At 35.4% G+C, this 26,636-nt stretch overlaps 3 protein-coding genes across 3 annotated transcripts; all 3 read left to right on the forward strand.

Annotated features, from left to right (window-relative positions):
- Positions 1-860: 860 nt before the first annotated feature.
- Positions 861-2,623, forward strand: LOC133856551 (uncharacterized). The gene is made up of 3 exons (XM_062291605.1): positions 861-1,152; positions 1,275-1,464; positions 2,006-2,623. The coding sequence occupies exons 1-3, from the start codon at positions 1,018-1,020 to the stop codon at positions 2,455-2,457; spliced, it is 777 nt and encodes a 258-aa protein (XP_062147589.1). The 5' UTR covers positions 861-1,017; the 3' UTR covers positions 2,458-2,623.
- A 10,033-nt stretch (positions 2,624-12,656) lies between these two features.
- On the forward strand, positions 12,657-16,848 carry LOC133857693 (uncharacterized). The gene is made up of 6 exons (XM_062293001.1): positions 12,657-12,801; positions 12,908-12,962; positions 13,753-13,803; positions 15,735-15,826; positions 15,901-15,978; positions 16,518-16,848. The coding sequence occupies exons 1-6, from the start codon at positions 12,746-12,748 to the stop codon at positions 16,663-16,665; spliced, it is 480 nt and encodes a 159-aa protein (XP_062148985.1). The 5' UTR covers positions 12,657-12,745; the 3' UTR covers positions 16,666-16,848.
- A 3,897-nt stretch (positions 16,849-20,745) lies between these two features.
- LOC133856558 (UDP-glucuronate:xylan alpha-glucuronosyltransferase 1) lies at positions 20,746-26,575 on the forward strand. The gene is made up of 5 exons (XM_062291611.1): positions 20,746-20,957; positions 22,474-22,668; positions 22,864-23,492; positions 25,206-25,856; positions 26,051-26,575. Exons 1-5 carry the CDS (start codon positions 20,893-20,895, stop codon positions 26,428-26,430), a joined length of 1,920 nt encoding a protein of 639 aa, XP_062147595.1. The 5' UTR covers positions 20,746-20,892; the 3' UTR covers positions 26,431-26,575.
- Positions 26,576-26,636: the final 61 nt, after the last annotated feature.

Genomic DNA, 26,636 nt, shown 5'->3' on the forward strand with positions numbered 1-26,636 from the left:
TAATTATTAAATATATTGGAGAAATATATGAAAAAGAGAACGAAAGAAAAAAAAGCGAAAATATATAATGAACTACATTACATTGAAGTAGTGTGTTTAACAATATTACATGTATAGGTCTCTATTTATATAAAGGGAATGAATAGTAAACAAGAAATTCTAAACTATATAAAATATGGAATAAATCCTAATAGAAAAAATATAATAGGGTGAATATAAAATATTAATCTAACAATTGTAAATTTATATTTTTGGGTTTGTCTATCCCATATTAGTTTTAGTTTCGAACACTTCTTCAAAAACGTTGAACTTTGTTACCAAAAATCTTTGTATTGATTGTTTTAATTGCTTTACTTGATTTTGGTATTTGTATACATTGTGTTTCGATTTAAAGTTGATAATTTTATTAATCTTTATTGTTGCGAAGATTAGTTCAAAATTAGTTCCATGCCTTCTACTTGTGTGGTACGATCATATCAGTAGAGCCCCAAAGCATTTAAAGGCAACTGGAGCTATTAATTCCCTTAAATATCTGACCTTATCTATCCACAATTAATTCCCTATCCCAGTGTACATAGTACACAAAGGAGGCCTCAGTCATTCCCTACTGGACTAGAGGTCCAGGACAAGGTCCATGTAGGATTTCCTACCCATAGCTAGATGTCACCCAAACATGAAAACTGAATCATTGAAGTGGCTTCTGGAACAGAAACAAGCTTTTGGTGTCATTTTCACAGTAAAAAGATAAGGATATTCTCCATTATTATTCCCTATTTTATTTACCATTTTCTATTTACCATCCAACAGCAGAGTGGTGGCTCTTTCCATCATGACCTCATCTGTCACCATATAGCTGTAATTCCCACCGCGATACCACAGTCTGCCATATAAAGAAGACTTCTCAAGAACCCAGTAAACCATGTTCTACAACCCCCCCCAACTTACACTTTCTACAGCCTTTTTCTAGTCTCAAATAAACAAGCTAGACTTCAAAGCTTCATTTAGAGAGGGATAGAGATGAGTAGCTTAGAAGAGGAAAGACTGGTTCAGATGGTAGAGGATTTTATTGAATCAGAATCACCATCACCCATTTTTTCTGCTTCCTCAAAGAGTCTTCCTCGTAAACATCATGCCCAATATCTCACTTTACAGGTTCAAGTTCATTTCTTATTCTTCAAAGTAATAGATATATTTTGGTTTTGGTTTTCTTTCTTGTCTGTGGATAATTTAAGAGAGAGTAAATATCATTTTTTGCTGATTTTGTGCTGCCTCAGGAGATTCTCGGGAGTGGGACAAAAGCTGAGGCTGAGGTCCTTGAGACTGTGTTGAAGCATATGAGAAGCAGAAGGGTTGCTGAGAAAACAACCAGTCTGAAAAAGTGGCTTGTCACGCGGCTCAAAAGGGATGGCTTTAACGCTTCTCTTTGTCAAACATCTTGGGTTACTTCCGTGGGATGCCCTGCTGGTGAGTTTCTCTCCCTCTCTTTCTCAATTTATTATTTGGCTGAAATTCCTTATGTCCCTTTGCTTCCAACTCTATTACATGCATCCTCTCTATGGGTAAAAATATGTTAAATCATCACTTATCTAAAAAAAAATGTATAAAAAAGATAAATTTAATTTAAAAATAAGATGTAAATGATGAATACAGGTTCGAACCACTGATACCATGTTAAATTCTTGATTCGAAATTGTTTTTATACGAACTACTGTAATATGACTGTAGAACCCCAGAAAGATGCATATTTCATAGTTCCCTGAGAATGGCTACTGTTTCAGAAACTCTTATGAAAATCTTCGTGTAGTATAGTCTCTGAGAATATCCCACCAGATGCACACGTCTTCCAATTTCCTTGTCCTCTAAGGAAACTGAAAAAGGCCACCAAATGCATCCTTAATGGTTTTATTTGGAAGCATTGGTCGGACAGATGGATTTTGGTGCGCGTGGGAAATACGCGTATAGAGTGTCAGGTTGGGTTTAACTCCAGCTGTTTCTGGTTTGACAGGCGATTATGAATACATTGATACAACAGTGCAGAAATATGAGAATGGTGATGATTCAATAAGGCTGATATTGGACATGGATTTCAAGTCACAGTTTGAACTTGCAAGGCCTACAGCAGCGTACAAGGAGCTCACAGATACACTCCCACACATCTTTGTTGGGACAGAGGAAAAGCTTAACAAGATAATCTCTCTGCTATGCTCAGCTGCCAAACAGTCATTTAGAGACAGGGGCCTCCACATACCGCCGTGGAGAACTACCACTTACATGCAGTGTAAATGGCTTTCTAGCTGTCAAAAAGTCCCTGGAGAGAACAGAGAAGCGAAAGGCAGTGCGCGTGGTTATAGCAAGTGGGCACCATCGCCTCCCATGGTGAAGCCCAAGAGGAGCCATTTGGGTGGTGGCTCGGGCTTGTCTAGCCAGTTTTCAAAGATGAGCATAAACTGTTGCTGATAGTTTTGTTCCTGTATTCTTAATTTCGGCGGAGGCCGCCTAATTTTGGTCCCTTGTTTTTTTTGTCTTTTTTTTCTCGGAAGTTTTGGTGATTTGATCCTTTTTTGTATTGAGGTTATGGATGTAATGGCACCAATGGCAAATAAACTTTTCTGCCATTTTAGTTCAAAAAAAAAAAAAAAAAAAAAAAAAAAAAAACTTTTCTGCCATTTCTTTTTCTATATTTATTTATTTATTTATTTATTTTTAAAAATAATTGGTCATTAGATATCACTTAATATGTGTTTGTCTATTTGTATATGCATTGAGTCTTACCCTATATGGTATTTTACTACCTTGTACTACGCTTTTGACTTTTTCAAATACTGTATTATTTGCACCTACATAAGGATATTTCTATTGGTAGGAAATTTATCTTATTTTTCAAGACCCATGAGACGCATAAAATAAGAAGATAGCAAAATTAAATCAATTACACACGACACTAAGATTTAAGTGATTCTCTCAATATAATATATGTTCACTGGCGGAGGCAATCACGAAGAAATTCACTATGAAGATGGTTATAGGAGAAAATCACTTAAAGCTCAAAACACCAATACACCAAAATCCCACCACTTTCACAAAGGAGAATAACAAAAGACAACTTTTTTTTTTTTTTTTTTTTTTCTTTTCATAAGTGCTTTAGCACACTAAGGGTGTGTTTGAGATTGCAATTTCGTAGACAATAAGTGTGATTTTAAACCAAATTGCAGAATATAAATCGTTTGGGAACTACGTTTTTAAAAATTGCGATTTGAAAACACAGAAAATCTACTTTTTCAAATCGCAAGTAAGATGGTGTTTTTTTGAAAATTCAGAATTTTAAAGGTTAATTTGCGATTTTAAAGGCAAAACTGCGATTTTGCTAAACGCATAAGTGCGTTTTTTAAAAATCATTTTTTTTTCAAATCGCACATTTTAAAATCGTTATTTAAAATCGCATTTTTTGAAATCGCAAACCCAAACGGACCCTAAGCTATAAGAGAACAAATCAATCCCTTTGCTCTTGGTGAATATAATAACACGTTGAGCACCAAGTCCGAGTCCTAATACCACTCTTACAAGGAAAATGATTCCAAAGGCAACTAGGACTACATCACATAAGTCATCAATAGAAAAGGTATCTTCAAATGTTGATGGGTCCCACCATATGACTTGAGAAATACAAGTTATACTATAACAATCTCTCACTTACTTAAATTTCATCAAGTCCAACAACCACCTCTCAATATCCCTTCGCCCAATGCCCCCAAGGGCAATCATAATCTACAAGTGCCACTCAAGTCCAAGAGTCTCTTGAACTTGAGCATAAGACCTGGTTTGGACATAACACCATGCTTCTCTACCAGTCCTCTTGGCCACATAGCTTTCTCTGATGATTCTTCCTTCTTGTAAACCCATTTGTACCGTTTAGCCTTCTTTCTTTTGAGCAATCAAACCAACTCCCAAGCTTTATCTTTTTGTAGTAACTCCACCTTTTTCGGCATACCATCTTAAACAGACAATGGATCTCCATTGAATTGTCAGAGCAAAAGAAACCATATCCTGAGTTTATGCATTATACTCTCCGGAAGCTTATCTAAGTTTACAAACTTAAACTTCTTAGATTTGGATTCTATACCCACAGGTTCTGCACTTTGACCTATCCTTGTACATAGCCTGTTCATTAAAAGTAATTTTCCTACTTCTAGTGATTTTGCGGTTTTGATCATCCCAAAACCTATGACCAAGGGCCTCATTAATTGTTTCTCTAATACTAGTAGTCATATAGAGAGTACCTATTTTGTATCCACGAGCCAAAATCTTGGCTCCTGTGCTAACTTTCCACTTACTACCATGAAAGCTAATAGCATGCCATTCTTCATCCAGATGTCCCACTGAAATCAAATTCTCCTTCAGTTCTGAAACATGTCTGACTTTCTGCAGTTTCCATACCAAGTCACTGTGGACTCTAATGTGAACATCACATATGCCTACAATATCCAACCCTAATCCATTAGCCAAGAACACCTTCAAGAAATATTCGGCAACATATTTTTCAAGAACTTCATGGATTGCGGTGGGATGAAAAGAAGCTCCTGAGTCCAAGACCCAAGAATCAAAGAGGACTGTTGACAAAGAGAATTAGGGTATCATACACTTCTTCTATCACCACGTTTGCAGAGTTGTTCCCAGTCTTCCTACTTGGTTTCTTGCAATTCTTCTTAAAGTGGCCAATCTTGCCACAATTCCAGCATTCTGGTTGGTTACCAGATCCGGATTCGCTTTTACCTTTTCTGGATCTTGATCTGCCTCCACCAGAGTTTTAACTGTATCCTCTACCCCTTCTCTCGAGGTTTAAGGTAGCATCAGAACATGAGGCTTTGCTCGAATCCCTTCTGCACATCTCCTCACTTAGAATCAAATATCGAATATCCTCATACTTAAGTTTACTCTTCCATGTAGAATTGCTCATAGCAATTCTTATGGCCTCCCAACTGTTTGACAAAGATGCCAAGACAATCAATGTGTGGATCTCATTGTCAAAATCAATCTCCACAGAAGACAATTGATTTGTGATTGTATTGAATTCATTCAGATGCTGTGTCACCGAGCTTCTTCCACCATCTTTATGTTAAAAAATTTCTTCATTATTTACACCTTGTTGTTAGCATACAATTTTTCATACATACCTGGCAAAACTGCCCCATTGTAGTCTTCTCCTTCACAACGTTGTGTGCAACTGATCTTGACAATGATAACCTAATAACTACTAAGGCCTTACGATCAAGTAGAGCCCACTTGCTATCATACATGTCTAAAAGAGGTTGATAGAGGTCTTTCCTATAAAAAATATCTTCAATCTGCATCTTCCAATACCCGAAATTTGTGCCGTTGAACTTTTTGATTCCAATATTTGCTATTTCTACTGTCATCGCTCTCACCCGAACCAAAAGCTCTAATACCAGTTGTTAGGAAATCTATCCTAATTCCCAAGACTTGTGAGATGCAAAAAATAAGAAGACAGTAAAATTAAATCAATGACACATATGACACCAAGATTTAAGTGATTCCTTCAATATGAGTGCAAAAGGTCTTTTTCCTTGCCAAATGATTACCATTTGTACCATACAAAATATGCGTAAAAATCTTCTTTCACAAGCAAGACTCATTGAAAATGAAATTGCTCGCCTCCTTTTAGAGGCAGAACCAAGAATTTTAGTGTGAGGGTGACGAAACTAAAAAAAAAAAAAAAGTTAGGAGGGAGGAAATTAATTTTTGAAGGTCTAACTTATAATACACATATTTTTTTTGGGGATGCTTTAATTTTTTGAGGGGACACAAGCCCCCCAATCCTTGTGCTAGGTCTGCCCCTACCTCCTTTGAGAGTTGACATTAAGCTTCATGCTACACATATAGAGCTTCTCTGCAATACTACCCTTTATTGATACTAACAGCACTAGCATTACCTTCTGTAACGACCCAGAAAAAACACTGGCCACATCTGAGCCATCACCCAAAAGAATTAGTTAATTTGAAACTTCCATAGAATTCCTTATAAAGCCATAACTAGGCAATGTGAGACTTAACATTCATGACTATCTTTATAAATCACGTACTTTATATGGGCTATTCATCTTCCCAATATGAGACCGTGGTGTTACAAACTTTCCATCTCAAACTCTTGACATCCTCGTTAAGGTCACATCATGCAGCGCTCCAGTATCACATGGCCTGGCGTTACTAGGTGGCTCTTATACCATTTTTAATGATACAAGAAAAAACACTAGCCACATTTGCACTATTACTCTAAAAAGATTAGTTAATTTAGAGTTTTCATAGAATTCTTTATAAAATTCAGTTTCATCTAATAACTAGGCAATATGCGATTTAGTACTCATGACTATCTTTATAAACCATCAACTTTATGTGGGTTACTTATCTTCCTAATGTGGAACCGATGTGTTACACCTTCATTTAGTTTTTCTTTAAATGTAGGAACCAATCTATTTTTGGCTATCTTATTCAAATAAGCTTTATCGAATGTCCATGCTCAAGCCCATTGACATTAAGCTTTGTGCTACACATATAGAGCTTCTCTGTAATGTTACCCTTTATTGATACTAACAGCACTAGCATCGCCTTTTGTAACGACCAAGGGAAAAATGTTAGCCACGTACATCTGCGTTATCATCCAAAAGAATTAGTCAATTTGAAACTTCCCTATAATTCCTTATAAAGTCATAACTAGACAATGTGAGATTTAGTATTCATGATTATCTTTATAAATCACGCACTTTATATGGGCTGCTTATCTTCCCAATATGAGATCGTGGTGTTACAAACTCTCCATCTTAAACTCCTGACGTCCTCGTCAGAGTTACGTCGTGCATCGCTCTAGTATCACATGACCTGGCGTTACTAGGTGGCTCTTATACCATTTTTAATTGCACAAGAAAAGACGTTAGCCACATCCGTACTATTACTCCAAAAGGACTAGTTAATTTGGAGTTCCCTAGAATTCTTTATAAAGTTCAATTTCACCTAATAATTAGGCAATGTGGGACTTAGTACTCATGACTATCTTTATAAACTCAGCTCTATGTGGGTTACTCATCTTCCTAGTATGGGACCGATGTGTTACACCATTTAGTTTTTCCTTAAATGTAGGAACCAATCTATTTTTGGCTTTCTTATTCAAATAAGCTTCACAATAATTTTCCTTATATATTTCCTATATCATTTAAATATTAATTCAAATAAATTTTAGGGAAAAGAGTGAGGGATGATAAAGCCTTTTAAATAATGTTCTTTCAAATAAATGTTAGATGAAAGAAATAGAAAAGAGAAGAAAGAGGAAACTTATTTTTGAATAAAATAATGGATATGGAAGCAAATGCGCTATATTATATTTTGGATAGCACTTTTGGTTTCCTTGAGTTTTTCTTATTTTAGGGAAGAGTAATGATTGAACACCACCTAAAAACACAACTTTTTACCACCTTGCCTATGTGGTAAGGTGGTCCCCCACTACTTTTTGAGTTTTTTTATTTTTTAAAAATGAATTAAGGTAGGGGACCACCTTGCCACATAGGCAAGGTGGTGAAAAGTTGTGTCTTTAGGTGGTGTTCAATCATTACTCTTTAGGGAATACCTAGAGAGTGTGTTACAACGTTTTTTTAAGAATTTTTCGTATATTTAAGGAATAGAATGAAATTTAGGGAGTCTATTGTTAATGGTCTTAGTTTGTAGCCTAACCTTAAAGTACCTTAAGCTTTATATCTCATATATTGCATTTTTTGTTGAGGCAATCTCTATTTGCCAACTCCTTCCTTTTTTTTTTTTTTTTTTTTTTTTTTTGCATGTTTTAGACAAGTACACCACACACACACACACACACACACACACACACACACACATATATATATATATATATATATATATACTCTGATCAATATCATAATATGAAAAGTTCATGGGCCCATTGATACTCTCAAAAGAAGCCTTGAGAGAGGAGGGGACACTATGGCTTATAAAGTGCCCAGGTGTAGAAAATTTTAGAGATATGAAACACTTTAACACGCCTCTTCACATGTGACAACTAATGGCCAAACACGTGAATAACAACGGGAGGAAAATGCTCATCATTGTAAGAAACCTGTTGCTTTGATACTATATGAAAAGTCCATGGGCTCATTGACACTTTCAAAAAACGCATTGAGAGAGGAGGGGACACCATGACTTATAAAGTGTTTATGTAAAAAAAGTCTTAATGATATGAGACACTTTAACACATAATACACTTAGATCACGCATGACTTGTGTGCTATTATGTTGAAAACTAAACAAAATATAATTTGTGTTATGAGTTAAATTTCTTAGTAAAATAATAATAATAAAAAACAACAAAAAGCTTTTGCTTTAGTTACATGTCATATCATATATAGTTGAATTTTTTATTTTCCTTTATTCTTTTAACAAAATATATGCCCATGAATAATGTGTGTTCTTAAATGCTTGGAAAGTTGCAAGCTTTTTTTTTTTTTTTTTTTGGGCGGTGATCCTAATAGGATGATAACCTCAAAAATTAGGTGACCCGTATGCAAATTTTCAAGGATATTGATGTTAAGGAAAAGTTGATGAGACTAATTGTCTTATAGTCATGGGTTTGTCACGACTTTCATTGAATCTCTTTTATCCATTTTTCACATTATCATTGAGCAATTAAAGAATGCGACCTACCTTCTAGATCGAAACATGTGTTTTTACCATTTGTTGGTATATTTTTTCCATTAAAATATTTTTCATATGATAATTGAGCTACATGTTTTTTCTATGCGAAAAGGCATTTGGTATATTTAAAAATTCTTTTGATGTGTTGTGACTTCATCCCTTTTTTATTTTTCATTTTTTCGGTTAACAAAAGAAAAAAAAACATATTCCAGTTTCACCAATTAGGCATGAAAACTAGTTGCCTCTGCGAACTGTTTGTTTCGACGTAAAATGGTTTCTGAAGGATAATTTTGGCATTTTTCAGTATTTGATGGGGGTAAAAATAATAGTTAACCCAGAAATGATTTCTGATTGACCAAAAATGCTCTGTAAATTTTGAAAAATGATTTACGTTTTTTAAAAGCGTAAATCATTTTCCTTAGGCGGTAGATGCATTCGCCACTCTTTTAAACGACGCAGTCGACTTTCACATTCAAGTAGTCGACCACCACCAAAATCTGCCCAAAATGGCTGGATTCTAGTCATCTTGGCCGGGATCCGGCCAGAACAGTCTTCCGGTCATTGTGTGCCGGATTCCGGCACAAATGGCCAGATTCCGACATTTATCCCAGAATCCGAAATCCGGTAAAAGTGGTTGGAATCCTGCCATTTAGTGACGAAATCTCGTCACCGGTGATTTTTATATGATTTACATTAATATTTCTATGTTGTGAATAAAAATTGATTTTTATAAATTAATATGATTGAATGAAAATATAAAAAATATTTGTGATTTTCCGTACGCGCCAAACACCGAAAATTATTTTCGGCAAAATTTTTTTTCCTGAAAAAAGATTTCGTTAAAATCATTTTACAATAAAAACTATTTTACATTGAAACAGACGGAGCGTAAATTTGATTTACCAAATGACAAGTTAAAAATTTTCCTTTGTTAGATCAAGATTTCCTGATGATAATTGCCTGGGAGAGCAAGAAATGTTCTCCATTTAACCTAGAAAATGTTTAAATAGATAGAAATAAATTAAGATAGAAATAAAGAAATATGAAATGGAGGAAATTAATGTGCGAGGTATGAAGATTAATTCCTGAAGTTATCATCATTTGCAATCGTCTTAAATGTAAAACTTTGGTCATGCTCCAAATCATGTTAGGAAAATTTTTGTTCTTTTCCATCTTGTACGTGCCCATTTTTTTTTTTTTTTTTTTTTGTCAATCTTCACATAAGAGTGGGACAAATTCATCCACAAATTCAACAGTAAATTTACAAAAGAATTAAATATGTAACATTTCTCATATAGAAGACACGTTCTATAATATTAATTATGACTTGTAAATTAAAGGTCATTACTTGTTAAAATATTGATTAAATTTACCTCTTCGTATAAGCTTAAGTTTTTGGGGCAAATAGTGATTTAACATAATATCAGAGCCAACAGTTCTGAGTTCAAACATTGTCTCTGTTTCAATTAAATATTCACTCCTATTTCAATTAAATATTCTACATGTTGTGCCTCACCTATTAAAAGGGAGTTTGAATCTACATGTGAGGGGGAGTGTTAAAATATTGATTAAATGATTAAATTTTTATCTTTTTCTATAAGCTTAACCTTTTAAGATAAGTCGTGGTTTAACAAATATGATCAATAACAAATATGATCAATTGGGGAGATTTTTCAATATTTCATTTTAAAAAAAAAAATGTTTTATTGTTTTAGTATAATGTTAAACCTCTCTAAATAAAGCAGGGCCTTCAAACCCACCTCTATAGAGTAATACCCCGGTAATGGATCGCAAACCAGAGGTATATATCGCTTAAGTCAGGACTCAAACAGTAGACCTGGAGGTACGTCCATTCGACCTGTCAATTCTTAAAATTCAAATCTCGTACGGTATACGTTTGAGAGAGCCCAAGACTTAGAATATTAATATATATGTCAATAACTTCTTTCTCCTACATTCCTATTCAACTTCACATATATCGATCTTATCGGTTAGAAATTTAAACGTTTACGACTTTCGTATAAATCTGATGTAACTCTAATAATATTTGTTTAAGAACAATTATTGAATATTTAGGATCCAAATATAAGAAAACATATTCAATGATTAGTTTAAAAAAAGAAGTTAAAATTGTATAAAAGTTATGTTAAGAGTTATACAACAATCATTTTTGTAACGACTCACCCTTAACGACATAATATTATTTACTTTTGACTCATTTGAATAAGGCTTTTCAAGAAGTCATCCATTCCAGTACTACTATCGTAAAAACACGCTTAACTGCATAATTATGATAAATTGATGACCATTACAACTTTAAAACAAGTTATATAAAAACCAAATACGATATATATAAATACATCTTTAATCTCTATTCTCTATTCTCAAGTACGTGACGTACGTGGGGCGTCACAATTTCTCTCAGTTATGAGTTATCCCCACCTATTTCTTGCTTGTCATAAGTCATTGCTGCTTCTCTTGTGGGTCACCAACGTTGAAAATCTACGGTGGTCATGTCGACATGTTGTGATATTTACTTACTTTTTTTTAATAATATTATCTGAACCTTGTGAAGAAGTACTGAGCAGTTCAAGGTAGATTTTTTGTCCGATCCAAGAAATAGTTATATATTGAGAAATGAAGAGAAAATAAGAAGTACTTCTTTGGAATTGAAGCTATAAGAAACAAGGACACGTACAGTTGATAATGTCACGGCCAGTCTCGATCGATCTGCATGTTTCAACCATATCCGAAACTGACGTAGGGCGGGCCACTAGCGGCGGATAAGAAAGCCAAAAGAATTGAAAAGAAAGAAAGAAGATAATTTAGGAAAAAGAATGGAGAAACAAGAGGCAGTTTGAAAGCAGGTGGCACAAAACAATGGGGGGAAAAGTGGGAAATGGCTGCTGCTGAGGGTTACTAAAGACACTGCCTTTGCATGCATTTGTCTATTCCGGCCTGCTATTTCAGTTTCCCAAATTATTAAGGGAAAATGACAGCGCATAGAATATACATGTTACAATAATGTTTAAATGAATACATTTTTTGTTTCAGTTCAGGTGTTTTCTGCCTTTTTTTTTTTTTTTTTTTTTTTTTTTTTTTTTTGGTTGTTTTCCTAAATAAAAGAGGAAAAATTATACTATATTAACCTATAGACAAATCCAGAACAAATCTCATAACACACTGGGATTTGGTTTAGAATTTTTTTTTTTTTTTTTTAGTTTTTCAACCGTTCATATTTAATTCCTAATTTTTTGTGAGAAAATAAAAAGAATAAAAAAAAAATGCACCGTTTAAAAATGAGAAAGGTTGGATTTTTAAAGTCTTTCGTCACATATTAGATTTTGGACAGTTCATTTAAATAAATGGCCCAAATAAAATAAGATATCAATACACTGAGATGGTGAGTTAGGTCCAGGTTAAGGATTAATTCGAACAAAACCTATTTAGTTAAACGGGTTAAATCTTTCAACCCTGACACGACCCCGCTTGACCCGTTTAAGCTTTTAGACCGAAAAATGACATGTTTAACCTGTTTCGACCCAAATACAACTTGTTTCAACTTCTATTTTTTATATATAACTTCATAAACGGGTCAAGTGAGTTAACCCGTTTATGACACATACCCTTTTATGCCAAATCTTAACCCTCTAATATTGTTTTGAATTTACGAGTCATATAAGAAATTGTCCGGCGTATTCGAAATGCGTGTAAGATATAATAAATGGGCCGGGTACCATTGAAAGTCTAAAAGGTGCAAAGGGCATTTACGGGCATTTGGTTCTTGAGCCCCCAAAGGCTATTACCCTGGTACCATTGAAAAAAAAAAAGAAAAGAAAAGAAAAAAAAAAAAGCAAGAGCAAGCGAGAGCCCACAAGCAGGATGATATATAATGAGGGCTGTCGTCTCTGGGCCCAAGTAAAGCCCTATCCCTTGGAGCCCAACACAAGGGTTCATTTTCAGCTTCGTCTCCTCCAGCCAAAATCCTAGGGTTTAACATTTACGAGCTCAAACTCTCTTTCTCTGCAAAAGAATGACGAAGTTCAGGAAGCTAAATCGGCCCACGGGTCACCGAATGTCCATGCTCAGGTTCTCGTTTCGTTTCATAATTCCACTCTCCAATGGGTTCTCTTTTAGCTCTCATTTTCCTTACAATTCTTAAAATTCTTCGTTTTTTTTTTTTTTAATTGTTCAGGACACTGGTATCCCAGTTGGTGAAGCACGAGCGCATCGAAACCACTGTTGCCAAGGTACCCTTTTTTTTTAAAAAAAATAATAATAAATTTGGTAGTTTCACCATTTTAGTGATTTTCAAGGGTTTAAGAGTTTGTTTTGATGAATTCATCTAAGTTTGGTTGATTTTTACTTTTAAAATGAAATATTAAGCTTGCCTGTTGTCGTTGAGGTGGAAATTATGATTTGAAGAAAGCTATTTTTTTTTTTTTTTGGTTTTCCTTTAACCCAAGAGCGAAACAGAGGTTAATGGAATTGGAAAATCTAAAACAGGGTTTTTTATTTTGTTTGTAAAGAAGCAATTATATTGGGAGTTTTTTATCTTTGTTTTTGCCTGTTATGAGCACAATTTTTCTGATGTATAAAGGGACACATACTGCAAGAATTTTGTTGACTTTCAGTACTACTTTGCTCAGACTCACATATTCTGCTGCATCTTTTCTCTTCAAAACCCCAAGAACCTCCCTCGTTTCCTTCTCAAGGTTTTCATTCCACCCATTTCTCTCTACCCTCCCGGTAGCCTTTTCTTGTTGAGACTTCAAATGATGTGTGGCCACCACACAGCAGGCTCTACATTTGCTGGAAATTTACCAAATGGTGCCGGAATCTGATCAAGGTTTTGGACATCCCCTCCATTCTCCTCCATTTTACACATTGGCCCTTTTATACTAATATGCTACATTAAGTCTAACAACTATTATGGGTCACGGCCCATTATTCATCTCACCCATTTACAACACTTACAACTCAAATATAAAATGAATACCTATTAAAAGACCCATTACAGACTTGTTTTTCAATTTGCAGGCAAAAGAAATTCGGCGGCTTGCTGATAATATGGTGCAGCTTGGAAAAGAGGTTTGTGTAGACCTCCAGTTATGCGAATTTGTTATGTAGATATACTTCCTCTTAAGTTTATGTATTTCTTGTATGGGTTAGTGCTCTTTCTGATGCGATATATTGTGGTATGTTGTGATTAGTGCCTCTGTTATTACCATCCAGCATCAAATTCTTTTATGAGGTTAATGCATGAAGCGATGTTAGTAGTTTGTTTGGGTGGGCTTAAGTAAGTAAGCCTTCTTGGTAGATTGAGAATTTCTAAGAAAATGAAGTTTTGTGAGTGTGCCTATCTCCACATGGGCCTGTTTATTGTTTGGCGTGAAATTTTAATTCAATTACATAAATACAAGAGATCCACAATTTTATTTATTATTATTTTTTTTTTTGTGCTGGGGGATAGATGATAACCGTGGTGGAGCACGAAGTAACATGCAGATATGGAATTTAATTATGTCAGAAATGAATTGAGGCCAATGGATCTAAATCTCCCCTGGCTTTTTATGCCATGTATAATCACTATCAAATAAAGTCTTGAAATGGGTAGAGAAATAGATATATGGGATTGGGAACATGATGAAAGACTAGATGGCTCGGATTGACCAAGAAATTTTGTTAGGTCTGGTAGTTGGTTAATAATATGAGCAGCATGCATCAGAATGGCCTTAAGTTGCATACTGTGATCATGTAATCTTCAGCCTAGGGATCAAATCAGAGATTTTAATCTCCTAGGGCTCTGTCCAGTTCTTCTTGGGCATCAGTATGTGGAATGCATACTTTGAAATCTTTAAAAACAGTGTTCATGAACAAGTATTGGATCATCCTGAACTTCTACAATGTGGTTATTGAAATCTCTTATAACATTAAAGCTTCTTTAATAACCCTAAGGGGTTGGCTCGAGTAGTAAGTTACTTGGCGTAGGTGCCTCATGAAGCATCAGATCTAAGGGTTGACCCTAGTTGAGTGCAAACAATTCTTTGGGGCTACGCCTACAAGTGAAGCCCGAGCCTTATCCGACCCGTGTAGAAAGGCTGTTTGCATGGTGTCTTGGGGATCCAGTCAGGGCGAAGCCTTGGATACCCTAGTTATAAAGAAAAAATGATTCCTTAATAAGTCAAATGAAGAGAGCCTCTTTGAACATGCTGTTGAGATCGCATCCATTTTAGGAATGGACCAGGTAGTTTATCTTTGGCTAGGTGCTCTGTTCCTAGCAGAGTAGAAAAAATAAAATAAAAATAAAATAAAATAAAAAGGAGAAAGAAGGAAGCTTCTCTGTGAGAATCATTACTAATATATGAAAGAATCATATTTTTTTGCCCCTATTTTCATCTGGATAATATGTTGGAGAATATGCAGGTTTGTGATAGGATGTTTTTCTCCTTAGGAAAAAGAGTCCAAATTGCATTTTTTTCCACTCCCTATTTTCTTATTTTTCTTAAATCTTTGTTCATCTGTCTGTTTTTGGTAAATCATTATCTTTACCGATTCATATGATGATTTCTATGATTTTTGTGGAACTTGGCCTTTTAAGTTGAAGAAATTGAACTTTTAATTTTGAAGCCATAAGGCCTTCACATTTAAGAATGAAGCAGCGATTACTTGAATGCATAAAGAACTAAGAAAGATAAGACAAGTAATTAACATATTCTGAAGAAACAGCCTTGTCATCTTTGTAATCAAAGGTTTACCTTAGAATAGTAAGTTCCTCGGTCATTGTCCAGTGGCTACGTATGGAGCCAAACTTGGTATGTTCGAACATCTCTTGAAAGAGCAATTAGGATCCGCTAAGGCTTGGATTCGAGCACTAAAGAATTCTGTATGAGGAGCCATCTGCATCCACACCTCATCTCTTAGCCTTAACCTCATGGAAAATTTACGAGTAACAGAAGCACTTTTCTTTATTTGAACATGTGCCTTTGAATGTGATTAATTCCTCTTTACAATTATCACAGGGTTCCCTCTGTGCTGCTAGGCGTGCTGCTGCTTTTGTGCGAGGGGATGATGTCATTCACAAGCTATTTACAGAACTGGCGTATCGATACAAGTGAATCTCAAACTTGTTAATTTTTCAGTCATTTTTTTATTAGTATTAGATTGGGCAAATGTTGTGTGTTGCAGAGATAGAGCAGGTGGATACACAAGACTGCTGCGGACTCGTATACGAGTTGGTGATGCCGCCCCAATGGCCTATATTGAGTAAGGCTCCTATTTGTTTGTTGACTGTAATTTTGTTTGACTCAAGAGACTTGTTTTCCATCCAAGTGAACTACAGCTATATTTTTTCAATAGATAGACAGTGATAATTTTATTCTCTCGTTCTGGCAATGTTCACTGTCCACTCACTAATTAGTTATTGAAAGGCTTTTAACAAATGACAAATTGTAGTTTTAGATTTGTGATTCCATTTAATTAGTTTGTTATGTTAAGAATGCATTTGGCATCCTAGGATAAAGCTTCATCTGAATGAACATCATACTAGAAAAGCTATTATTAGTAGATGATGTATTTTTCCTTCTGACGGTCCGATTCATCCTTTGACACTACTCAATTTTGTTACAAAGAATTTCTTTTTTTTTTGTCCTAATGTACAATGTTGATGTAACGAAGTAAAAATTTTAGACCAACGAAGTTCCCTGTTTGCTTGGAACAGGCTCGTTAACTTATTTGAGCGTGTTTGATCAATCTTCAATGAGGTTGCTTGTATTTTATTAATCATATTCCAACACGTTGAACAGGTTTATTGACCGAGATAATGAGCTTAGGCAATCAAAGCCCCCCACTCCTCAACCACCTCAAAGAGCTCCCCTAGACCCCTGGACAAGATCCAGGCTCACTAAGCAGTTTGCACCGCCTAAAGAGGATAAGTCTGAGTCTCAGATATGAAGCCTTATATTGTAAGAGTGAGATTTTGTTTCGGACATTCTTATCGTGGAGCCATGGAATATCTCAATTCTTTTTGTGGGCTCGATTTTTATCAACTGATTTACAATGTTAAATAAATTGAGTGTAACTGTATACCCGTTGACACAATCTTTAATATATCTTCTGTTTTTGTTTGGGTTTCCATTCAAATAGCATTATAATTTTTGTGTCAATGTCTCCATTTCACCAAGTATCGCATCTATAAAACCATCATCGGTTAAGCACCGAGTTGCTGGCTCTTATTTGCTGCAGAGGTGCCCCCATGTTCGTGTGTATGTACCCATGGCGCAATTTGTGTTTGTGTGTTTGTGTGTCGGGTTTGGGTTGTGTCGATGTATAGTTATAAGACTATATAGGTTAATTTTAATCCAACATTTAATTCAACGGGTTAAATTTTTTAGTCCTAACCTGTTAATCTCGTGTCAGGTTCGCGGGTCGTGTTAAAAATTATCAGCTCTAATGCTGCGTGTCAAGTTCAAGTTGTGTCTGAGTCTATATTGGTCAATTTTAACTCGATTCATTTAAATAACAGATCGGATCCTTCAACTATAACCCTCTTATTTCGTGTTGAATTCATGTTAGATTTATGAATTGTGTAAAAAATTATCAGTTCTAGTGTCACGTGTCGGGTTCAAGTCATGGGTGTAAGATTATATTGGTCAATCTTAATTTGATTAATTTAATTAAATCGGTCAAACTCTTGAACCCTAACCTTCTAATTTCGTACTAAATTCGTGAGTCGTGTCAAAAATTGATACTTAAATATTGCCATTTGGAACTGATTTATCCAACAGGGATTGACCCTACCCTCTCGCAATGTTAATATGCCATCATAGGAAGTTGTATCACTTGAAAAGTGTCCAAAAAGCACAATTGAGTCGATCGACGACAACCAAATTGATGAAAATGAAACTGAAAAGTTAAGGCAACGTTTAGCATGCTTGGAATAAGGTATGATAATAAAAAGTTGAGGTTGCACGCAACATACAAATTAAAAGATGGCCCCATAAATTGATTTGTTTTCCCTTGACACACCCTCTCAAAAAGTGGCATTTCCTGTCATCTTAATTGTTACATACAAGACATTCATTAAACTTAGCCATGCATGTGTTCATTTGAAATGAAGTTGTAAGGTTATAATATATACACGACCCCGAACCCGCAAGAACCGTGTAACGGTTGAGTGAAGATTCGAACAGTCAATCCCGTCGTACTTACCAAACGGACCAGATGATCCATGGAGCTTTCACAAATGCCATTACCAACTTGGTTAATGTTACAGGCTAACTAAACAGCTTTAAACAATCAGCTGGGTCTTTTTTCTTGGTGAGACTAAGTAATCAAGCAGTCCAAAACCTTCTTCCAAATGAATTTGGTACCTACATGGCTAGATCTTAATGAGAATATAAGTACATATATTGGTCAAAAGCACTTCCTTCCCTTTCCTTGAACTGTACAGCTAGCAGTACACTACAGATCGAACCAAATTATAAGCAGCTGCCTTTCGGTTGCTTTGCTTCCAATACATTATATACATTCCCTTATCTTTTCTCTATAATAGTATATATAGAGCAAATATTTTTCTATTTCTTAACTTAAAAAATGAAAAAAATAAAAGAAAAGAAAAGAAGAAAATAAAAAATTAAAGCATTGTATATATATATATATATATATATATATATATATATATATATATATATGCTAAATAGAAAATAGTTTGAATACGCTGCATGGGGATGGAGATGGAGTAACAAAGAGATACGTAGCGATGGGTGCAAGGCTTCCATCATAAAAAAAATTGACCCTCTCACCCTCTTTACAACATACACGTGTCAAGCTCTAATGGTCCCACTTGTATTGCTTTGGCTGGTCCCGGAGTTGTTGATGATACTTAATTATTTAAAGTTAATACTAATTGTTAGGCTCATGATTGCGTGCAACAAAAATGCTTTCTCATGCCTTTGACAAATTAAGGGTACTTTTAGATTTGGGATCTCAAAAAATAACTTTTAAAAATTTAGTTAAGTGTTTGGTAAAATTGTAATTTGACATTTTAAAATTATGCGTTTTCATAAAAGCACTCTCTTGCCTGCGATTTGAAAAAACAGATTTTCTGTTTTCTCAAATCGCAATTTCAAACGATTCATTTTCTGCCATCTGATTTAAAATCGTACTTTTTGTCTACGAAATTGTAATCCCAAACTCACTCTAAACTACATTATCATTTAATACACGAGGAGTAGGGTTGATTTTCATCAAGTTGTATAACATTCTAATAGCAGTTTACTAAATAGCATTACTCATACACGAGTGATGTTAGAAACAACACTTTTATCTTACAATTACATCACAATGACTGATCTAAGAGTTGGTTGTGACTGGCACATCAGGATTATGAGATGATTATGGGATAAAAATATTCGTGATTTCTAGAATTTTTTATATACACTGGATTTTTCTTCTAAAAAGTGCTTTTTCTTTTCTATATCTCTTTTCTTGAGTGCTAAAAACTAATATTCCCACAGCAAAAAGAGTTAGGACCAAATATCTTTTTTGGGCAATGTTAATCATGATTTTCTAATCGTTATTTCAGGTACCTTCTTAATGGGGTTTTGACCAATTTAATTATTGTTAATACCTTCTGTCTGGTGGCATGGTTGTTGAAAAGGACCTCTAAACCATACCACTTATCCAAAATTAATATTACTTATGCAATAAGTGAGTTGATTAAAGAATGAACTCAGGAAATGAATATAAGCTTGTTATTTGTAATTATCTAATGGCTGTGAATTAGGTGTTATATTGGTGTAACTCCAATTTCTTCATTAATTTGCATAAAACAAATTTATAAAAATCAATACAAAATTAAGGATAAGACCTACAACCTTCTTTTTCTTAAAAATTAAGGATTTTTAAGGTAATAAACATCTTATGCACAATGTAAATCAAAGAGACATTGTGGTTTTCCAAGGGGAAACACATGCAGCATTATTGCAGTAATTAGAACAAAGGGATGCAACCATGAAAAAAAAGGAGAAGATCAGAAAGATGAGTACTTGACTAGTTTCATCCATTCTGTTCACAGTCAGACTCTTCTTTCCAGGAATTTTCTAAAAGAAAAAAAATCATCCTATTTGGTTTGTAAGATGGAACATTTACATCTGCACTCCAAATCCAAATCAATATCAAGTAAAGCAATTGTTTTCATCAACCTAATCTGGCAACTACTGTCAAATTAATGACAAATATTTGCCCCTCTGAGAAAAGAGAAGTGACTTTTTATTTTATCTGTTTTACCTTAGAGCTTGGTCACTACACCATCAGATAGATTGGTGGCAGCAACTTTTTTTTGTTTGTTTTCCCTTCCTGTGTATTGTACAAACCTTTTGGCTGTCTGTCCATTTTTGTTAATTTTTTTTCTTAATTGGAGAACACATGTTTTAAGGTGTTTTCTTAATTTTTCTCTAAAAGAACTGTTTTAATGTGTTCTAATTTCATTTGTTGGCACTGCAAATCATTAAAATGGACTAATCAGCAGAAAAAAGAGAGGGAAAAAAAATCATCAAACCCAATATTTGAGGTATTTTTCATAACTATTATGAGGAACAAGAGGGACAGATCTTTGTGACTAAAGGATGTTGTTATGGCTTTTACATAAAATTTCAACTCAATTGGAGGGAATCACATATATGCCAGTGACTGGTGCAAATGGTGGATCTTTTATATTTACCGTCAGTGAATATGTAAAACAAAGTGAAACCCTTTAATTTCCTCAGTCCAAATATATATATTGAATAAAGAATATCAAGCCAAAGAGATAAAAGAAAAACAAAAAAAGATATGAAAAAAGTAGGTGACAAACAAAAATAAAACGAAAATCGAAATTCTGAAGTGGATAGAAAATTCAAAATGACGTTACTGTGTCTATATTGGCTCTGCTGCCTTACCATGCTCTCAACCTCCCTCCCTAAGCATCAGCTTATTCGGCAAAGCTCCCAATATCATTTCTCTGTCTCTGTCTCTCAAATTCATTCTGCCTGTTTGTTGCATAGACTGATTCATAGCTTTGATCACTGTGTTTTAGAATTTGGTTCCTGGGTTTCTTGAGATTTTATTTTTCTTTAGTTTATATTACCTTTCAACTATTGGTAGACAGATGTTGCAATCTTTTGCTTCTGATTGATCAGTATGAGAGGAGCAATGGGTACTTCTCCTGGTGCTGTTGAAGCTAGACATCGTTTATCTGCATCCATGTGAGTTTCTTCTTTGCTTGTAAGCATGGAACTTCCTATTGTTTGTCATCGTTTTCTTGTTAGATCATTACATAGGCTCTTCTGTATGAGTTTGATTCAATGATGATCACAGAAATCGATATTTCATCTTTGAATCTATTTGTAATCGATGTTATTGCAGCTTGCACATAGTCCCCTGCATTGGCCAAATTTAATGGTGTGCAATGAATTCAAATATGTCTCACCTTTCTCTGTCATGATTTTAGAGTGAGTTCTTAGAAGCTTAAGTACCCCCACAAGCCCCTTTTTAATCAAATTTTCGACCTTATGAAGGCATATAGATAGTCTGTAGTATTTTTTAATCCAGTTTTGAAGTATGAATCAAATTTCGGTCTTTCAGAGTTATTCTCTGTTTTTTGTCTAGCAACTAGCTTCTTTCTCTTCACTAATTGTTCCCTCTATAGTCTTCAATCTTTGGTTTCTCTATACTGTCATACGTAGTCAGAACAATTCTAGTTCTTGTCGACGTTCGTTCCTTTAATTCAAAAGAAGTTTATGGTTCAACTGGATAATTGTATTGATTATGCAGTACCAATCTTCACATGAGATACATCGTCATTTCATCATTTATAGGATCCAACCATGTTAGAAGCTATCATATGTGGCTAATTCATTAGACAAGGTGAATATTCAACAACATTGCTTACGTAGGAAATAAATATTCTGAGTTTGGAGAGTCTGATTGTTCTTTTCTTCTGAGCAAGGATTGTGAATTCTTGCAAGGATTTTTTGTACATGAAATCTCAATGCTAGCTTTCCCCAGATGGATTTCTGGTAACAAAGATTTTCATTTCTTTGAATTGAAGTCTTCTTTAAAATTCCCCCACCCAAAAAAAGGAAAAAAAGCTTATAAGTTTTAGGCTGGGATATTATATCTAACAATTATGTAACAACAGCAATATTATCCATCAAATCTCCTTCCAAACAATTAGCTAATTTCTTTCAATCAGAATAATTATGATATATATATTCAATTTAACAGCCATACATGATGTGTACTGTTAACAGTAATAGATCAATCGATTTTAACATTTCCAATGAAGCTAGGAATCAGATTTTGCAGAAATCATACCAACAAATGATGACCACAAAAGTGCTAAATGTAATACTAGCAAAGAAATGTAAGTTAGAGGTTTCTAGTTCTAGATGTGCTTGTAACTTCACATGAGCTAAGCCAACACAACAGAATTAACAAAAGGAACCAATAGGGTTCTTGAAAACCTGAACCATGTCAACTCGTGGGCCTTCACATCTATATCTTCTTTTTCTTTTTCTTTTTTAATTTTTTTTCTAATTCAGATATTGACATTTGACAACATTCTCACTTATGTGGGGGGGAAATGGGAAGCATACTACAACTGAAGTTCTCTTTTCTTGAAGGATTCCTTCTTCAAATATTTTTCCTTCTTTATTTACTGATCTGCTCTTCTTGCTTCTTTGTTTCCTAATTTGTCATTGGATTTCCAATTTGGAACAGTGAAGACGTATACAAAAAAAGATTACAGAAAAACAAAGCTAAGCCTTTTCAAATCTCCATTCAAGATAGAAGTTCAAGGTGCAAGTTTCCTCTGCTGAAACTTGTCCTCCTAGTTGTCTTATCTGGCACTTTTGTAACCCTCTTATACTCTCCAGAGGTTTACAACACTAATCAGCCAGCTCAATCTGGTTCTAGGTATGTTTTATCCTATTTTTGAATATGCCGTTACTATGTCTGAACTTTTGACTGTGGACTCAAGGTTGAAATTTAGGACCTTTGGTTCGAATTCGAGATTTTTGGAGGAGTAAATTTAATCACTTAATCAATACTTTAACCCCATGTGATGAATCTTCCATAGTCACTGGCTAAAGCAAAATTTACCCAATGCAGGTCTAGTTTTGTGAACAGGTGGATATGGGGAGGCTCAGATCCTCGTTATATATCAAATATTGGCATTGACTGGGATGACATTATGAAAGTTATCGAGAAGGTCAATGACAATAATGAAACTCAGGGAGTTGGTCTTTTAAACTTCATTGAGAGTGAAATCAATCAGTGGAAGCAGCTTATTCCTGATGCCAAACACAGTGTTCTTCAACTGGACTACGCTGCAAAAAATGTGACATGGGAATCCTTATACCCAGAATGGATTGACGAGGAAGAAGAATCTGATGTTCCCATTTGTCCATCTCTACCAACGCTGAAAGCCCCTGGAATACGATTTGATCTCATTGCTGTTAAACTTCCCTGTCGGAATGAAGGGAATTGGTCCAGAGATGTGGGAAGGTTGCACTTGCAGCTTGCAGCTGCTGTTCTGGCAGCCTCTGTGAAAGGCTTGCATCCTGTTCATTTGCTTTTTATTACCGAGTGCTTCCCAATACCAAATCTGTTTACTTGTAAGGAGCTTGTTGTACGTGAAGGGAATGCATGGCTATACAAGCCAGACTTGAATGCATTGCGACAAAAAGTCCAGCTTCCAGTGGGATCTTGCGAACTTTCACTTCCTCTCAGGGGCAATGGTCAGTTCTAACCTTGCATTTATATGGTGTCTCTCTTTCTCATAGTTGCATGAAATTAGTAGCTTTTCGGAATGACATTCTCAACAGCCATACTTTATCAATATGCATGCAGTTCTCATATATCAAGGAATAATCGATTAATGCATTTAAATCAAACAATTTTGCATTCAAAGATTCATTCTCAAACTTAACTTTTTAAGGGTTGGCTTATTCAGTTTCTTCATTTTAGCACATTTCTTGAAAAGTTGATTATAGGCCTCTCTTGGAGATTGATCTCCTCATCTGACTCACCTTGTGATTCTTGATCACAAGTCTCAACAAGAGCAGGAGGGTCAAATTCACTAGAACTGCCAGCACTGTTCACAGAGATCGTGAAAACAATGAAACTCACATTCTTCTATTCAGAATCATCAGAGTCATTGCTGAAGGTAGCATTCATAGCTTTTTCCTTGGGAGTTCTTAAAATTGGGACAATCAGTCCTAACATGCCCAAAGCCCGAGCACCCATTGCATTGAATGCTTTGCGCATTCTTATCTTTCTTGGGCTTTTCTTTCTGTCCTTGGGCGGCTCCTTGGAAATCACCCTTAGAAATATCCAAAGACGAGTTCTTATTATTTCTATTTTTGAACCTGAGGAATTTTCTGAATTTCTTGGCCAACATAGCTACTTCCTCAGAATTTATAGTCATAATCAAAGGATTCCACCAGATTTCATCACCTTCTTCCTAGAGGACTTCAAAGCTTTTTTCTTCTTTGGTTAGAGGCAATGTAACACCCTGGTCCCATATTAGAAAGAGATAAATAACTCACTTAAAGTGAGTGGTTTATAAGAGATAGATGAATGCTAGGTCCCACATTGCTTAGTTATTAGGTGAAACTGGACTTTATAAGTAATCTTAGGAAAAGTTTCAAATCGACTAGTCCTTTTGGGGTGATAGCGCAGATGTGGCTAGCGTTTTTTCCTGAGTCGTTACAAATGGTATCAGAGTCACCTAGTAACGCCAAGTCATGTGGCACTGGAGCACTGCATGACGTGGCCTTGACGAGGACGTCAAGAGTTTAAGGTGGGGGGGGGGGGGAGTTTGTAACACCTCGGTCCCATATTGGGAAAAGATAAATAATTCACTTAGAGTGAGTAGTTTATAAAAGATAGATGAGTGCAAGTCCCACGTTCCATAGTTACAAGGTGAAATTGGGTTTTATAAGTAATTTTAGAAAAAGCTTCAAATCGACTAGTCCTTTTTGGGGTGATAGTGCAGATGTGGCTAGCGCTTTTTTCTGAGTCGTTACAGGCAATGACAACTTATATTGTTGAAGACATCCAACGAACTCTTCAACTTTCATAAAGTCCAAGTCCTTACTTTCTTCTATGGCAGTAACCTTAACAGTAGATGATGTAAGAACCCATGACCCCCGACACAAGCACTTAAAGAGAACTCGATTGAATCAGAGTCTAACAGCACTATGACAGTTTGAAACACATGACTTTTTTCCAATAAAAACTTAAAAAAAATTGGATATGAAACATGCTCAGTTGTCAGTTACATTTCTCTTGAATTGTATGAAATGCTTCGACAGTGACTTGGCAATATGGTTCTTCCATCTTTCATAATGTTATTGTGCATACCTTTTACTCAACTTTCATTAAAGTTTTCTTTTTTCTGTTTTTCTGTATTTATTAATAGAGATCTAATAAAATTCCTTGCAATACAGAGCTGGTTTACTCGGGAAATATTCACCGAGAAGCTTATGCAACAATTCTCCATTCAGCTCATGTTTATGTTTGTGGAGCCATTGCTGCTGCCCAGAGCATCCGCATGTCTGGCTCCACACGAGACCTTGTCATACTTGTTGACGAGACAATCAGTGGATACCACAGGAGTGGACTCGAAGCCGCAGGGTGGAAGATTAAGACAATCCAAAGGATCAGGAATCCAAAAGCTGAGAAAGATGCCTATAATGAATGGAATTACAGCAAGTTCCGGCTATGGCAGTTAACAGATTATGACAAGATCATTTTCATTGACGCTGATTTGCTTATACTCAGAAACATTGATTTCTTATTTAGGATGCCAGAGATTTCTGCAACTGGGAACAATGGCACGCTTTTTAACTCTGGTGTAATGGTTATTGAGCCTTCAAACTGCACTTTCAAGCTTTTGATGGATCACATCAATGAGATTGAGTCCTACAACGGGGGAGACCAAGGATACTTAAATGAGATCTTTACATGGTGGCATAGGATTCCAAAACACATGAACTTCTTGAAAAATTTCTGGTTTGGTGATGAGGAAGAGGTTAAGCAAAGGAAAACCATGCTCTTTGGCGCTGAGCCTCCAATTCTCTATGTTCTTCACTATCTGGGTATTGTTAAATCACCACTAATCTCAAAAGTTTAAGTTTATTATTTAAATTATACTTTACTTTCACTCACGTGCGGTCTCAAACCCCTGTCTAGAGTTTGAAATGAGAGATAAACTGTAGAGTCAGAATTTGAACTCAGGACATCTGCTCTGAAATTATATTAAATTTAATCATTTAATTTATACTTTTAACAGGTATGAAGCCATGGCTGTGCTTCCGCGACTATGATTGTAATTGGAATGCTGATATATTCCAAGAGTTTGCAAGCGATGTTGCTCATGAAAAGTGGTGGAGGGTGCATGATGCAATGCCTGAGCTGTTGCAGCAGTTCTGTCTGCTGCAATCAAAGCAGAAGGCACAGCTAGAATGGGACCGAAGGCAAGCGGAGAAGGCAAACTACACAGATGGGCATTGGAGCATCAAAGTTAAGGATCAACGTTTGAAGAAATGCATAGACAATTATTGCTCCTGGAAGAGCATGTTAAAGCACTGGGGCGAGACAAATTGGACAGAGGATGAAGCTTTTACTCCAACACCACCTGCAATTGCAACTGCTTCTCTCTCTGGCTTGTGAGTTGTAGATTCTGTTTTCTCGTGAAAGTTGTGCCGTCGGTATATATTTCCTCACCTATTTTCATTCCTTGGGTTTGTAAATGACATGGTAGTTCCATGAAGGTATTCATTCTTTTCCCATCTCTTTAATGTCTAAAAGTGTTTTTGACGCCGGACAGAACTAAGATTGTTCTGACAGCGTATGATAACAGCAAAAACTATGAATTG

This window comes from Alnus glutinosa, chromosome 14 (assembly GCF_958979055.1).
Source record: "Alnus glutinosa chromosome 14, dhAlnGlut1.1, whole genome shotgun sequence".
In the NCBI taxonomy this organism is placed as follows: Eukaryota; Viridiplantae; Streptophyta; class Magnoliopsida; order Fagales; family Betulaceae; genus Alnus; species Alnus glutinosa.